This window comes from Mus pahari, chromosome 10, assembly GCF_900095145.1.
Source record: "Mus pahari chromosome 10, PAHARI_EIJ_v1.1, whole genome shotgun sequence".
Lineage (NCBI taxonomy): Eukaryota > Metazoa > Chordata > Mammalia > Rodentia > Muridae > Mus > Mus pahari.
Window position 1 is genome coordinate 115,650,025 of NC_034599.1, and position 15,553 is coordinate 115,665,577.

General features: G+C 44.1%; 1 protein-coding gene and 1 long non-coding RNA gene across 2 annotated transcripts in view; one reads left to right on the top strand and one right to left on the bottom strand.

The window, feature by feature from the left end:
* LOC115064837 overlaps positions 1-2,853 on the bottom strand; it is a 12,468-nt gene extending 9,615 nt beyond the window's left edge. The window contains exons 1-3 of the long non-coding RNA XR_003844668.1: positions 2,825-2,853; positions 2,381-2,450; positions 1,933-2,081 (exon numbers count right to left, since the gene is read on the bottom strand). This is a non-coding gene — a long non-coding RNA (uncharacterized LOC115064837). The remainder of the gene's footprint in view (positions 1-1,932; positions 2,082-2,380; positions 2,451-2,824) is intronic.
* Positions 2,854-2,967: 114 nt separating this feature from the next.
* The window catches only part of Znf35 (zinc finger protein 35), a 37,656-nt gene continuing 25,070 nt past the window's right edge, over positions 2,968-15,553 (top strand). Inside the window, exons 1-6 of the mRNA XM_021206399.2 lie at positions 2,968-3,119; positions 4,607-5,124; positions 6,904-7,051; positions 8,736-8,809; positions 9,085-9,178; positions 11,080-12,497. Coding sequence (XP_021062058.2) covers positions 3,086-3,119; positions 4,607-5,124; positions 6,904-7,051; positions 8,736-8,809; positions 9,085-9,178; positions 11,080-12,497 — 2,286 coding nt within the window. The 5' untranslated portion in view covers positions 2,968-3,085. The remainder of the gene's footprint in view (positions 3,120-4,606; positions 5,125-6,903; positions 7,052-8,735; positions 8,810-9,084; positions 9,179-11,079; positions 12,498-15,553) is intronic.

The window sequence follows — 15,553 nt, forward strand, 5'->3', positions numbered from 1 at the left end:
GATTAGGCCATCTTCTGCTACATATGCAGCTAGAGACTCGAGCTCAGGGGGTACTGGTTAGTTCATATTGTTGTTCAATGGGAGTTTTTATAGCCACCCTTGAACAAGCACAGAATTTTTACTCACACACCCATGTTAACCTTAAAGGATTACAGTCCTGATTTCTCCATATTCCATCCAGTCAATCACACCAGATCATAAAATCTTGCAATTCATGTACCTCACAAATTACCATCCCAGCAATACAATGAAAAGGAGTCAACCCCTGGGGCATCAAGGCCAATGCTCTCTGGTAGATTGATGTCACCCATGTATCCCAATTTGGGTGGGAAAAATATATTTTGTTACAATAAATACTCCCATTTCATACAGGCCTCTGCCCAAATGGCAAAAAGATCTAAAATACTTACATCCCACAGCTCTATTCATTCACCATTATGGGCCTACTGTATCAAATCAAGACTAGCCCTGACTTCATCAGCATTCATTTTAAGGCCGTCTGCTCTATATGGGAAATTACTCACCATGCAGGGATCCTTTATAATCCCCAAGGACTAAGTATAATTAAAAGAACAAACCAAACCCTCAAAACCCAGATTGTGAAAAGGCAACATGCCTCTTACCCTCCTTACGTTCAGTTGACAAAGGCCCTAACCGCACTAAATATTCTTAGTGAATAAAAACACAAAAATACCCCCCCCCATTATTCTTCATTGGAATCACCACAACTAATCCCACACATACTTCTTGGTGAGATGGTGGGACTCCCTAGACAGGATCTGGAAGGGACCTGAACCCTCCTCATGGTGGGAAGGGGTTTTGTTTGTTTATTCACACAGGATCAGCCTTAGTCTATCTGGAGACCAGCATGGACACCCACCAAGAAAATGACCTGCCTATCACTGACAGTAAAGTGAAGGAAGGGACCCAGAAGGAGACATCCACATCCAAGCAACAAGATCACCTGGAAGGACACGCATAATCTGGTAGCTACTGCACAAGGCACATGCCCCCTCAAGTCTCTCTCTCTCTCTCTCTCTCTCTCTCTCTCTCTCTCTCCTGTTTTAACAAGACAGTCTATGTTATATTGCAGGCCTGTTCCACCACTGATCAAGCCCCTAATTCTCTCTCCAACATCCCCCAGTGGTGTTTTTCCTGTCAGCAAACCTATGACAGCAAGAACCAGGAGCTCATGTCTGCAGACTGTGCCAACCACACACGCCAAAGCTCTATTTCTATTCCTGTCTATCCTAACCCCACGTCTGTAACCCTAACCCGTCTCTCCCTTTCCTATTGACAAATGGGTCATAAAGGACAAGCAGGCAGCCTCACAGATCAGGATTTTTATGGCGGCTACTGTTATTGGTCCTATAAAACTGAACTCAGCTCTCACAGAAATGATTTCTAAGCTGTGTTGTTATTTTTTTTAAATTAAGTCTGTTGAACCCTTACAATGTATATTAAATAAATACACATTGATGGTTTTATATAAAGAAGAAAGAAAGAAATAGCCTATTTCAAAACCTGAATAACTGTCTCATTGTTATAGATGACCCTTGAGATGAAATATGGAGAATGGGAATCATGGGGAAACTATATCCCACCAGTTGTGCTGCATGCACTTCTGCTCATATCTCTCGATACCTGGTACAGGCCTCCCAGTCCACATTAACCCATAAAAACATTCTTGAACAGGAAACACAACTGAGAAGAAATGCCCAATCCTGGCTACAACATGTTCAATGCGCTTCTGACCTACTGCTCCTCACATCCCATCTAAAATGCCTCTAGATGTTTTTTTCTGTGCATCCCTTCTGGATCCCCTCTTAGTCATGACACCTGTTCATGCTACCTTGCATGGTTTCTCCTCAGACCTGGGTTTCTCCTTTAATAAACCCTCATAGGAGGTCCCCCTCTTTGAGGGGCCCCTACCTCTGCATTCCTGTTATAATTATTCTCCAGGTTCAGATGACCACCACTCCCAGGGTTGTACTACAAAATAGAAGGATGCCGGACCTCCTGACAGCAGAACAGGGTGGAGGGGGAAGCTTGTGTCATCCAGGAGGAAGAATGTTGTTTCTCTGTAAATGAATTGAAATTGGTTGAACAAAGTATTAAGACCCTTTGCATTATTTCATTATATAATGTGATATATTTTTTGACTAACTGTGAATCAAAAAAAGCAAGCAGTAAGCATCACACCTTACACACAAAGAATCAGGGCCACAGCTTGTGCTATTTGAGCCCATAAATGTGTATTTGATAAATCCAAAGCACAGGAATAAAAGTATTTACCAAACTATAATAGTTAAAGAAGTTTCAATAAAGAAAATCATAACAGTTTGAATTCTCAGAGAATTGTCCTCTGAGAGGGACCTACCCTTTTATAGTAGATAAAGTTCTCCATCTTGTTAGCAAACTTTATAACACAATCCTTCCTGAGACTGGCACTGTGAGGTGAGATGACAGAGATAAATTTATGGTAAAAAAAAGCCAAGGAAAGAACACCCTGACCCAGACTTGACCCATAGACCCCAAGAAACAGTTCCACCAAGCAGAACTGTACAGTTGGGGGAACCTTCCCCTTAATGGAACAGAGCTGTAACACAATTAGGAATTGGGCTCTAACTGTATCATCATCAGGGACAGGCTAGTAGCTGTCAAAGTCTGATTGTTGGAAAGCATGGCTTTTGCGTTTTTTGACCTTTTTGTGACAAGAGTGAGGTCCCCGAAATCTGAATGACTCTAAGTTCAGCATGACACCCGCTTGTGCCCCAGATGCTCCCTGGGTAAAAAAATCTTAGCGTTCAAGATTATTACTCACTCCGGTAACCAAGACTTCCGGAATCCAGGAGGTACCGGAAGTGACGCTCTCATGCTTCCCGTCCTTTGTTGCTATTTCTTAGTGTCCTGGAGGTGTGTGGGGCCTGCGAGCCATTACGCACGACGGTGGCGACGCGGTGGGAAGTGCGGCCCGCATTCGGGCCGCGACGCCGGCGGTGCCCGGGTGCTTGCCCGAGGCGGAGCCGCATCGTCTTCGTGCTGTGGTCGTTTGGCTTGGGGTTGGCTCGAGTTGTTGGCTCCCATGCGTCAGCGCTGCACTGGGCAGACGCGGCCAGGTGAGCGGCCACCGGGACAGGACCCTGACTCTGGAGTGAGCCCCTCGCGAGCACGCAGATCAGACGTGCAGCGAGATCTGCCGCTTAGCACTCGGGACAGTAAGGACCTCAGGAAAGTGTCCTGTGCTCTTGTGTACTGTCGGAGAGTTCACAGATTACTCCATCTGTTTAAAAACAAAAAACAAAAAACAGGCTCAAAGGAAAATGTCTATCTAACCTTTGGGTCTCCAGAGCCTGATATCTCAAACCAAGGCACACATCCTAGTTGCCCCAAAGGAGCTGGTTTTTAAATGGCATGCATAAACGGGAAAATGGCTTTTCCCGAATTTTGTCCATTAAACTAACCACATTCGTATAACATATCTCTGACCCTGAGTAACACATATGCACGCGTTCAGGACTGGGAAGCTGTCCTGCCTTTTGAATCTTCCCAGGAAACGGAGCCCTGTGTAATCTGCAAACAATTGCATTAAGAGAAGTAATCCAGCAGAGGTATGGGTAGAGAGTAGTCCATGGGATTGCTGAAGCTATAAACAGTGGTGTACCCGGAGAGACCAGAAAGGCTCCAAGTTAAGTAGAAAAGACTTAACTTTTTTTTTTTTTTTTTTTGGTTTTTCGAGACAGGGTTTCTCTGTATAGCCCTGGCTGTCCTGGAACTCACTTTGTAGACCAGGCTGGCCTCGAACTCGGAAATCCGCCTGCCTCTGCCTCCCGAGTGCTGGGATTAAAGGCGTGTGCCACCACGCCCCGCTCTTCCAAAAGTTTTAATACTAGTTCCTCCCTTTGAGTAACCCTCCAGTAGTTTAGAGGCCATGACTGGTGAGTTCTTCACAAACCAGTTGAAGTAACAGTTATAGTATGAGGTACAGCAAGGGAAATGAACCATTGTTTTATATCTGGGGCAAGCAGGAAAATATCCTCCAAGAGAGGTGTTATTTATTCTGAGTCTTGACACTTGAATAAGAGTTTGTCAGAAATGAGGAAAAAGAACAGGGAAGGTGCAGACAGGGAAGGTGTGGTCCCCACCCCCTTACTTGTAGAATGTTAGCCCCAAACTTTTGTACATCTTTACCAGCTGGGTTTTGAGCCTCCACTCCCAGCACAAGTTTATTAAAAAAATTAAAGATAAATCTTATTTGAATTTCAGTGCTTATGACAGGACATATTAAATAGGAGTTGAATCATTTAGTATTTTCTTTAACATCCCGTTTCCTCGTATACCCTGCTTTGGAGGCCATTGGTGTCCTTTTAATTTGGGTACTTGGGGAAAATGGTTGGAGGTGTGTGGGAAAGACATTCAGTTAGTTTTTATCCTGCAGGTGACTGGAGCCACTAAAAGTTTGAGAAGGGAAGTCACTTGGAGTCATTTCTGTGTTATACTCTTCTCCTCCCCACCCCCCGGAGGCTTTGCTTTTGGCTGTGGAATCTGTTACCAGCTAAGAGTTAGGTGCTCCAGGACCCTGATTGTTCTCTTTGTGTTTCCGTAGGTGACACTTCCTTTCTTGACTCTGAAAAAACCGGCTCCTGCAGTTTGAAGCAGACACTCGTTTTCAGTGTGCCTGCTGTAGCTGGGACCTGCTTCTCTTTTGGGATCACAATGACCATGGAAGGCAGGGGAACATTAGATATCATCCCCAGGACTGCCATGCATCAGAAGCAGGAGGGGAGCTTGACTGTGAAGCAGGAACTAGGAAACCAGACATGGGGACAGAAGAACTACCCTCCCGTCTGTGAAATATTCCGACTGCACTTCAGGCAGTTGTGCTACCATGAGATGTCTGGGCCTCAGCTGGTCCTGAGCCGGCTCAGGGAGCTCTGCCACTGGTGGCTGATGCCAGAGGTCCACACCAAGGAGCAGATCCTGGAGCTGCTGGTGCTGGAGCAGTTCCTGAGCATCCTGCCCAGGGAGCTTCAGACCTGGGTACAGCTCCATCACCCTGAGACTGGCGAGGAGGCTGTGGCTATGGTGGAGGATTTCCAGAGACACCTTAGTGAGTCAGGGGAGGTAAGCAGTCAGTCTATAGGAACATCTAGAGCCACACTCTAGACTTGGGCTAGCCTGAGAACAAGTACTCTCCATTCCTCACACTTTAGGCTGGTTTGCCTTTAGGATTCCTGAATTCGCTCCACTGATAGATGGAAAATAGTTTTCTGCTACAAGCCATAAGCAGAAATACAAATCCTAGCAATCGTAGTCACTGTGACCAAAGCAACTCTTATAAAAGCATTTAATTGTGGACTTGCTTCCAGTTTTTAGACATTAGTCCCTTGTGGCAGGAAGCTTGGTAGCTTATAGGTTTATGTGGTGCTGGAGAAGTAGCTGTGAGCTCTATATCCAGAGAGAGACAGAGAGATAGAGAGACAGAGAGAGAGACAGAGAGGGAGGGAGGGAGAGAGAGAGGGAGGGAGAGAGAGAGAGGGAGGGAGGGAGAGAGAGAGAGAGAGAGAGAGAGAGAGAGAGAGAGAGAGAGAGAGAGAGAGACTGAGAACCTTCAAAGCCCACCCTGTAGCACTTTAACCTTTTAAGTAGTACCACTCCCTGGTGACTAAGCATTCAAATCTATGAGCCCATGGGGGTCATACAAGCCAAGGTCTAAGGCAGGTGTGTTTATGTGGAGGGAAGGTGCATGTGCAGGGATGTGTACAACCTCAAGTGTTGTTCCTCTGGTGCAGAAAAGATCTCCCTGACCTGAATCAGTGGTTAGGCAGGTTCCTGGCCTATGATCCCTAGGGAGTCTATTATGCCTCTCCAGGGCCGTAACTACAAACCTATGATGTCATGCCTGACTTTTTAACATTAGTTCTGGGAATCCCATCATAGGTTGTCATGATTGCATGTAAAGCACTGTACTGACTGGACCAACTCCCCAGTCCTGGTTGGTTCTTATAATAAGTACAGATGAAAGCTCTTTAGGGTAGTAACTGTAGATATCGGCAAAAGATAGAATTTAATACACTGTAGTAACCTAATCTTCTGATCTACTGGCAGTTAAATCCTGCTAAAGTTTTAGTATTTTACCTAGGACTCAGGCACATGAGGTTCTTTCCCTTAAACCGTTTAAACTACATGAACCATTTGCAGGCAATAAACCTCACTAGAGACACACATCCCAGACTGTTCTGCTTTCCTGCTTGAACATGGATATGTATGGCTATGTTGGGTTTTTTGAGACAGGATTTCTTTAACCAGGGAATCAGTGGTTAGGCCAGGTTTCTGGCCTATGGCCCCTAGGGGATCTGACATAAGTAGGCCACTTAGCCCTGTGGTTCTTAGAAGACAGCTTTTGCAGAGTGCCATAATTCTTACACAGGAACATAGATATGAAGTGGCTGGTGCCTAAGCAAGAGAGACAGCTGAAGTTGTCCTCCAGCTCCTACACACTTGTGCATGTGCGCCTGCACACACAAGCCTGCCTGCATTCATACACACAAGGAACATTCAGTAACAATGTGGAAACTAAGGTCCTCAGGCTAAGCAGTATTTACCACCTGAGCTATCTTAATAGCTTCACGTGGTTCTGAAGCTAATGTGCCTCTAAAGACCTGTCATGGTGGAGCTGGCTCTTGCATCTGTTCTTCTAGCTCCTACAAGGAGAGTTAAGGGAGGGATGGCAGGGAAGATTGCAAGCTTTGAGATTAGTGGGAAGACAGCAGAAAGATAGCCCGGTCCTTCATTTCCTTGGCCTTTGGCCTTTTTCCTGTATGGGTGTCTTTGAGGTTCGGGTTCTCTGCCTTTAGGAATGCACTTTGAACCCAGTTCGGTTTCCTCATCTCTAATCTCCAGGTTTCACCTCCAGTACAAGAACAGGATGTGCATTTAAAGAAGATGGGAGTACTGAGTGCAGCTGAGCAGTTGCCTACCTCAGCCTCCAATCAGGGCTCAGCCCCTGACGTCCTCTTGGATCCTCCCTGTGACCCAGGAGCAGGACATGGTAAGCCTTCTCCTCAGTTCCACCCCCTAGAGTCACTTTCTTTCATCAGCCCAATTTGCACTGAAATCCCACATTGCCCCTACAGTCAGCCTCCTTCCTTAGCGACCCTTTTGTCTAGCCTCTCGCTGTGCATGTACTTACCAAGTTTCCCTCAAACCAGAGCAGTCTCCTACCTCAAGCATGGACCACTGGGAGACCAGAGACATGAAGTATGCTGTAATTGTCTTTAAGAGTTCTTATGTAGGTGGCAGGGAGTCAGTCATATACATAAAAAGAAGCATCCTCATAAGATATGTTTGGGTGAAGCTGGGAACGGTAGATCACACCTATCATTCCAGTACTTCAAAAAACTAAGGCAAGAGAATTTCTGAGAGCTGAAGGCAAGCCTGAACTACTTTGTAAGTTTTGTATTAGCCTGTGGTTCAGATTAATACCCTGTGTGAAACCACACACACACACACACACACACACACACACACACACACACACACACACACCAGCTACCACCAACAAAAAAGACATCTGGATGGTATCTGTCCCTAAGCATAATACTGGCATTGTAAAAGGGGATTATTAGATAAAGTGCATCATGAGGCAGAGTAGGTATGGGGTACTGGAGGAACAAGAAAGAGATTTAACCGCTAAAAAGTGAAGAATGGAGGCTGGATGTGGTGCTATATGCCTTTAATCCTAGCACTTAGGAGGCGGAAGCAGACAGATCTCTGTGAATTTGAGGCCAGCCTGATCAATATAACAAGCTCCCGGCCAGGCAGGGATACCTAGTAAGACTCAGTTTTTAAAAACAACAGAGGGAGAGAGAGAGAGAAAGAATGAGAGAATGAGAATGAATTTGCTGTGATCAGGATGTAGGTATGTGGCAGGTCTGACAGAGCAGTGAGAACTGGGAGGTGTGACTAAAGCCGGGAAGATCAGAAGGGTCGCTGATGGAGGGAGACAGAAGCACAGAGCTGGGCTCCAACAGTGTTCCAGATGGCAGGAGACTGACTGAAGAGATGGCTGAGGAGTTAACGGCACTGGCTGCTCTTCCAGGCTCAATTTCCAGCACCTACATAGTGCTTCATCACCATCCATAATTCCAATTCCATGGAATCAACGCCACCTTCTGGTGTCCATACCAGACACACAGTTGATGCACAGTCAAATGTGCAGACAAAACACTCCTACCCATTATAATAAAGAAGATATTTTAAAGGCAGGGGTGTAAATCAGTCTTAGAAGTATTAGCCGGGCCTGGTGGCGCAGGCCTTTAATCCCAGCACTCGAGAGGCAGAGGCAGGCGGATTTCTGAGTTCGAGGCCAGCCTGGTCTACCAAGTGAGTTCCAGGACACCAGAGCTATACAAAGAAACCCTGTCTCGAAAAACCAAAAAAAAAAAAAAAAAAGTATTAAGGAAATTAAGGCAGAGAGAATATAGTTAGAAGTAGACCTTCAGACTGACTGGAGAAGGTCTTGGAAGGAACCTCCAATTCTCAGTTTGATAAATATTGCTTGTTGTATCTTCTGAAGAGCATTCCCAGCACAGGTAGGATGAGGTCTCCAGGAAAAAGCTGAGAGTCAGTGTATGTGGAGTTCCCTGGATGCTTGCAGATCCCATCTTAGGCACATGGATCATAGGGAGCTGAGAGCAGGGCTTGACCCACTGAGTTCACCTTTCACCCCCCAGATCCTACTTTTCCCAAAGTGGGGAACTCCAGAGCCCAGGCAGTGGCTACTGAGCTTAGGATGGTCAGGCCTCAGGTGAGTCCATGTCTGGGTGTGTGTGTCTGGGTGTTGGGGGGATGGCTGGGATTCACCTGTAGGCCCACCCATCCGAGGTAGCACCATTGGCTCTCCTGCTTAGTGCTTCCCTTGGAGCTAGGCCCTTGCCCTTGGTTTTAACCAGTTTCATTTAGGACAGTTTTGTCCTCTTTAATGTGTCTACTACCCTTTTATTCTGAGTGACTTCTGTACGCTTAAGAACTCTGCTTCTCTGGCTGGGGTTGTTTCTGAACAATAGAAGCTTGTCATTCCAGGAGACGGCAGTGAACAAGGACTATACGCAGGAAAAGTGGAGTGTCCTGTGTGAGATGGAGGTGGTAAGAGATGAGCACGGCCTGGCCTCTCTGGGTAATGGCTCCCAGTAACTAGCCATCTGTCCTTTACATCACATCCCCTGTATTCTTTTGTTTTGATTTGTTTTAACTTTTTATTATTTGTGAGCATGAAGTAGATGTGTATAATGAACACCCCTGCACCTGTCACCCAGTTTAAAAATAGTCATCATTTTCTTTATTTAATGGCTGATCAATAGTAGCAAGCTAACCTGGGTTTTCTCAGCCATAAGAAAGAGTCCCTTGGGTTCTGGGAGTAAAGGTCTTTGTGTTTGAGGGATTAGAAGAAATGGGACCCAGAACAGTCAGATTGGGTGGTGGGAAATGGTGGTCCTGGAGATCCAGCAGTCCAAGTGCGTGAGTTTTACACTAGGGCCAATGTGGCTGGACTGATCATGTGACTAACACAGCTGTACGCAGCATGTTTGTTCTCTGTGCTTTTCCTTCCACTGAAACTCTTTTGAATTCTGAAACCATCCCTATCATAGCTTCTTCTCAGCTCTGACTGCACCGTGGCTTCGCCTGGCTCTATATTCATTCAGCTTTAGATCTTACTTGAAATCATGCCCTGTTTGGGGGTCAGGATCTCCCTAGAAAATACTCTAATCAAGACAGTGATTAGTCTCTCCTCTGTGCTTTATAAGTCATTGGCCCAGGCCACAACAGTTGCTGATGACAAGCAACAGATAAGCTAGACTTGAGTCTTTCTGGTACCTGGCCCAGGTCTAATCGCCTGTCACCTCTTCAGGAATGTTCAGTTGTATCATATTCCCTTTACAAGGCCTGATCCCCATCCTGTGACTGGCAAACTCAGAATAGTAGCCAACTTGGCAGAGGGTGGACATGAGGTTACTAATCTAAGTATTGTATAGTTTCACGTGTTAAAGATTTGCTGGCCTTGGCCTCATTGCATCATGGTTTAAAGAAACCAACATTTTGGTATTTGTTGAATGACTACTGCACCTTTCCCCAGATTTTGCACTTGAATCTCCAAAACTGTAGACCAGTGTTTAACTATTTAATTTCTTTATTAAATTGCTTTTAAATTATTTTTTTTATTATTTAAGAGACAAGCTCACAAGGGCATACTTTAATTTGTATTTCAAATCACTGATGCTTCTTTTAATTTTTACATGTATATAGAACTGCCTTTGCCCGGTCCAGTATTCTAACTGTGCTGTTCCCTTCAACACTGTTCTGAACCATTGTACATGCTCCATTGCCACATAACACAGATCACTCTGTACTCACCTCATACTGCATGTTCCCATTGCCGTGTCACACAGATCAGTCTGTGCTCATGTCATAATGTAACTCAGATCTGTCTGTGTTCACTTCACACCATTATGACAGAAAGTCTCACCACTCACTTCCATTTTTGCCTTCTTTATTTCTTGCCAACCTTTCCTCCCTCTCTCAACCAACTTTTCTCTGTCTGGCCTGGAGCTCTGTGTGGACAAGGCTGGCCTTGATCTCACAGAAATCTACCTGCTTCTCCTCTCAAGAGCTGAGATTCAAAGCACCACCACACGTGGCCTAACATCTTTTTGGAGACATGTGGAACTGTACAATGTCATGGTGGAGAGAAACTTAATTTAGCCATTAAGTAAGAAGACAGTTTCACAATGGCTCTGGAAGATGATTTAACACTGTGCTACACAATCTAGCTTCCAGTCTGTCTCCTACATAGACCGCATTCACTCAAGTTTCCTCTGTCCTTGCCTTTCCTCCCCATTCTCCTCTATGAACCATTGTTCCTCTGTGCTTTAATATCCCTGAAGAAAAAGGGGGACTATTTTTTCTCTCAAATGTTGTCTCATTCCTTAGAAATATAATATGACCTTTTATTTTTTTCAGCTACAAAGCAAATAAACACATGAATAGTAAAGAAGTTTTTTTTTCTTCTTTTGGCAACAGGTAAGAACAGGATGGGAAGTTCTGAGTACAGTCCAAATCAGGACATTTCTAAAGGATCGCATTCACTTGACATGTCCTCAGAGGGACTCTTTGGAGTGACACTTGTAGAAAGAGAGTCTGGTGATATCTGTAAAGACCCTTTAGCACAGATGGAAGGGCATCCCTCAGATGAAGAAGGCAGCAGACTAGAAAGTGATTTCTTGGAAAAGAAAGATAAGAAAAATTCCCCAAAAGACAGAAAGGAGGAATGTAAAGATGTAGGGAAACATCCAGATATGCCCTCCAGTCCTGTTGAGCATCAGGGAGAAGCAAAGAGGCAGAAGTCCTATCAATGTGATGAATGCGGCAAAGTTTTTAACCAGAGCTCACACTTCCTTGGACATCAGAGAATCCACACTGGAGAGAGACCCTTTGAATGTAACGAGTGTGGGAAGACCTTCCAACAGATATCTCAGCTAATTGTTCACCTCAGAATACACACTCAGGAAAAACCTTATGGAAGTTGTGGGTCTGGGAAGACTTATTGTCACAGTTCCCACCTTATTCAACACCAGAGACTCCATAATGGAGAAGAGCCTTATAAAGGTAATAAATGTATAAAAGCTTCCATTCAGAGTTCCCAGTTCCTGATCCACAAGAGAACCCACACTGGAGAGAAACCTAATGAATCTGGTGAGGCATTCATTTGGAATAAAAGTCTTATTCAACATCAGCTCCTTCACATTAGTAAGAAGCCTTATGAGTGTAATGAGTGTGGGAAAGCCTTCTATACCAACAGAAATCTTATTGACCACCAGAGAATCCACACTGGGGAGAAACCTTATGAATGTATTGAATGTGGCAAGTCCTTTAGTCGGAGTAAATGTCTTACTCGACATCAGAGTCTCCACACTGGGCAAGAAACATACAAATGTAGTGAATGTGGGAAAGCCTTCAATCAGAACTCTCAGCTCATTGACCACAAACGAAGTCATACTGGTGAAAAGCCTTTTGAATGTAGTGAATGTGGTAAGAAATTCAGTTTAGGTAAATGCCTTATTCGGCACCAGAGACTTCACACTGGAGAAAAGCCCTATAAATGCAGTGAGTGTGGAAAATCCTTCAATCAAAACTCTCACCTCATTATACACCAGAGAATTCACACTGGTGAGAAACCTTATGGATGTAATGAGTGTGGGAAGGTCTTTAGTTACAGTTCTAGCCTTATGGTTCATCAGAGAACCCATACTGGTGAAAAGCCCTATAAATGTAAAGAATGCACGAAAGCCTTTGGTGACAGTTCACAGCTTATCGTGCACCAGAGAGTTCACACTGGTGAGAAGCCTTATGAATGTACTGAATGTGGGAAAGCCTTTAGTCAGCGTTCCACCTTTAATCACCATCGGCGAACTCACAAACCCTCAAGTCTGCTTCAGACAGTACCTTAAGGCATGGTTTCCTGAGATAGAAGAAAGAATCCGGAGGTAATTTGTTTAGAAGAAGGAAGCTGGGCAGTGATGGTGCAGGCCTTTGATCCCAGCATTTGAGAGGCAGAGGCAGCCTCTGTACAGAGACCAGCCTAGTGTACAGAGTGAGTTCTGGGACAGCCAAGGGTACACAGAGACACCTTGTCTTGAAAAGCACTCCCCCTAGGATATTTATCTTATTCTCTTTCAAATGAGTGCTTTTTATCTGATATTCGATCACAAAGGCAGGATAATAAGAACCATATATTTTATTTACTCCTAGCTTTTTCTTTTTTAAAACTATCTTAAAATATATCTCATTTTTAAATTTTGTGTTCCACAATTTGTGATTTTCAAGCACAGAGATAATACCTCCTCTACTTCATTCTAACCTATGCATTTCATCATTTATTTAAAGACTTACTATAAGACTCTCATCACTCTTACTTCTGGCCTATAGCTCTCTGCATTTACTTTGTCCCCTGATACTTTTTATGTGGATGAATGTTTTGCCTGTATGTATGGATGAATACCACGTAGGTGTCTTTTATCTACAGAAGAGTTCATCAGCCTACAGCTGTCAGCCGTCCTGTGATGGTGGGGATTATCCTGAGTCCTCTGGCAGAGCAGCCAGTGCTCTGAACCACTGAGCCTTATCTCTAGCCCTCACGTTTGTTTTAGTATTCAACTTATCACTTAAGTCCCCTCCCCAGGGGAAAAAAATCCCTTTTACTCATTAGTGTTTCTTCATAACCTTGAAGATCCATTTAATTTAAGGACTTTTAACTTTTTGTTTATTTTTAAATGGAGTGTATTTGTATATGTCTGCATCTGTGAGTGCACTGGTTCTAGAGGACAGGAGAGGACATTGGATCCCCTAGAGCTGGGAATTGAACTTGGGTCCTCTGCAATAACAGTACATATTCTTTTTTTTCTTTTTTTTTTTCTTTTTTTTTTTTAAGATTTATTTATTTATTATATGTAAGTACACTACAGCTGTCTACAGACACTCCAGAAGAGGGTGTCAGATCTTGTTACGGATGGCTATGAGCCATCATGTGGTTGCTGGGATTTGAACTCTGGACCTTTGGAAGAGCAGTCGGGTGCTCTTACCCACTGAGCCATCTCACCAGCCCCAACAGTACATATTCTTAACCACTGAGATATCTTTCCAGCCTCAGGACTTGTTTTTGTGTTTTGTTTTTTGTTTTTTTCCAAGATAGGGTTTCTCCTCTGTATAACCCTGGCTGTCCTGGAACTCACTCTGTAGACCAGGCTGGCCTCAAACTCAGAAATCCGCCTGCCTCTGCCTCCCGAGTGCTGGGATTAAAGGCATGCGCCACCACGCCCAGCTCAGGACTTTTTTCTTTACATGCTTTTCTTTTCTTTCTTTCTTTCTTTCTTTCTTTCTTTCTTTCTTTCTTTCTTTCTTTCTTTCTTTCTTTTTTTTTTTGTTTTTTTGTTTTTTTGTTTTTTGAGACAGGGTTGGTTTCTCTGTATAGCCCTGTCTGTCCTGGAACTCACTTTGTAGTCCAGGCTGGCCTTGAACTCAGAAATCCACCTGCCTCTGCCTCCCGAGTGCTGGGATTAAAGGCGTGCGCCACCAATGCCCAGCTACATGCTTTTCTTTTAAACCTCTGTTAATCTGATTTCAACGCTTTGAGTTAGTTGGTGCTATATGGTACAACTGTTAAATTCCCTTGTAAGAATTTATACACTTTTAACACCAGCTTATAGGTTCATTGTGTATTTATATTTTTCATAGATAGTTATATTGATTTCTAAGTAAGTTTTAAACCTTCACCCAAATAATCCTTAAATTAGGGACATACTTCCCCCTCCCCCAAGCTTTTAAGGTTAGGGGTGTGTCTGCAGTGTCACATACCCTAAACCCATTAATATCATCTATATCTATTATAACTATTGGTTTATTGTCCTTACAAAGCTAATTGTGTGTTTGTGTGTGTGTGTGTGTGTGTGTGTGTGTGTGTGTGTGAAACAGAGACAGCATATTTTTATAACTATTCAGTTGTACAATCATGCCCCTCTTAAATGTGCATTGTGCTGTACACTGACTTGCTAAACATATTCTGGCTCTTCAGTGAACAGATTGAGACCACAGTCAGAATTTACTACAAATGCTTGTTGACATCGTGGCTGCACCGGGGTTATGGACATACACTCCCATGAATTCTGTGTGTATTCTGGAGATATTCATTCAGGTCCTCATGCCAGATGGCAAGGGCTCTGCCTACTGAGCCATCTCTCTAGGCCCAGCACACACACATTTTCAGGAAATAATCTGAAAGAAAATGTGGGGAAACTTTCTATTCTAGTATACAGTTATTGGCCCCTAAGGGGACCTATGATGTAGAAAAGCAGTCTTCACCTGGGTGGGGTGGCACATGCCTGTAATTCTAGCATTTGGGAAGCAGAGACAGATCTTTGTGAGTCCAAGGTCAACTTGGACTACATAGCAAGTTCCACGCCAGCCATGTTGAATCACTGTCTTCAAAGGAGGTAGGAAGTTGGTATGACTTGACTTAGGTATTTTTTAAAAGTTACATTTTATATACATGTGCACGAATCCATGGAGATGACAAAACAGCTTGTGGGAGTTGGTTCTCTCAACCAAGTAGATCCCATAGATCAAAGTCTGAAGTTGGGTTGTCAGGCTTGGCAACAAGTGCCTTCACCTGCTGAGCCATATCACTGGCCCTCAGTTTAATATTTAAAAACTACCCACTCACATAGGGCTATACTGTGGGACACACTATGACATACTACAGCTCTCTGTGATGAGATGGTTTCTAAGCTTTGTTGTTTCTGTGTATGTGTGTTTTATTTTGGATGTGGGGGAGGTTGCAAGGGTGAAGGGTGGATATGGGGACAGGGAAATGAACAGGACTGGAGTGCATGATGTAAGACAACAAATCAATAAAAAGTTTTTAAAAATCGACCTGCTCCCGTGTGTGTGTGTGTATGTGTGTGTGTGTGTGTGTGTGTGTGTGTGTGTGTGTGTGTGTGTG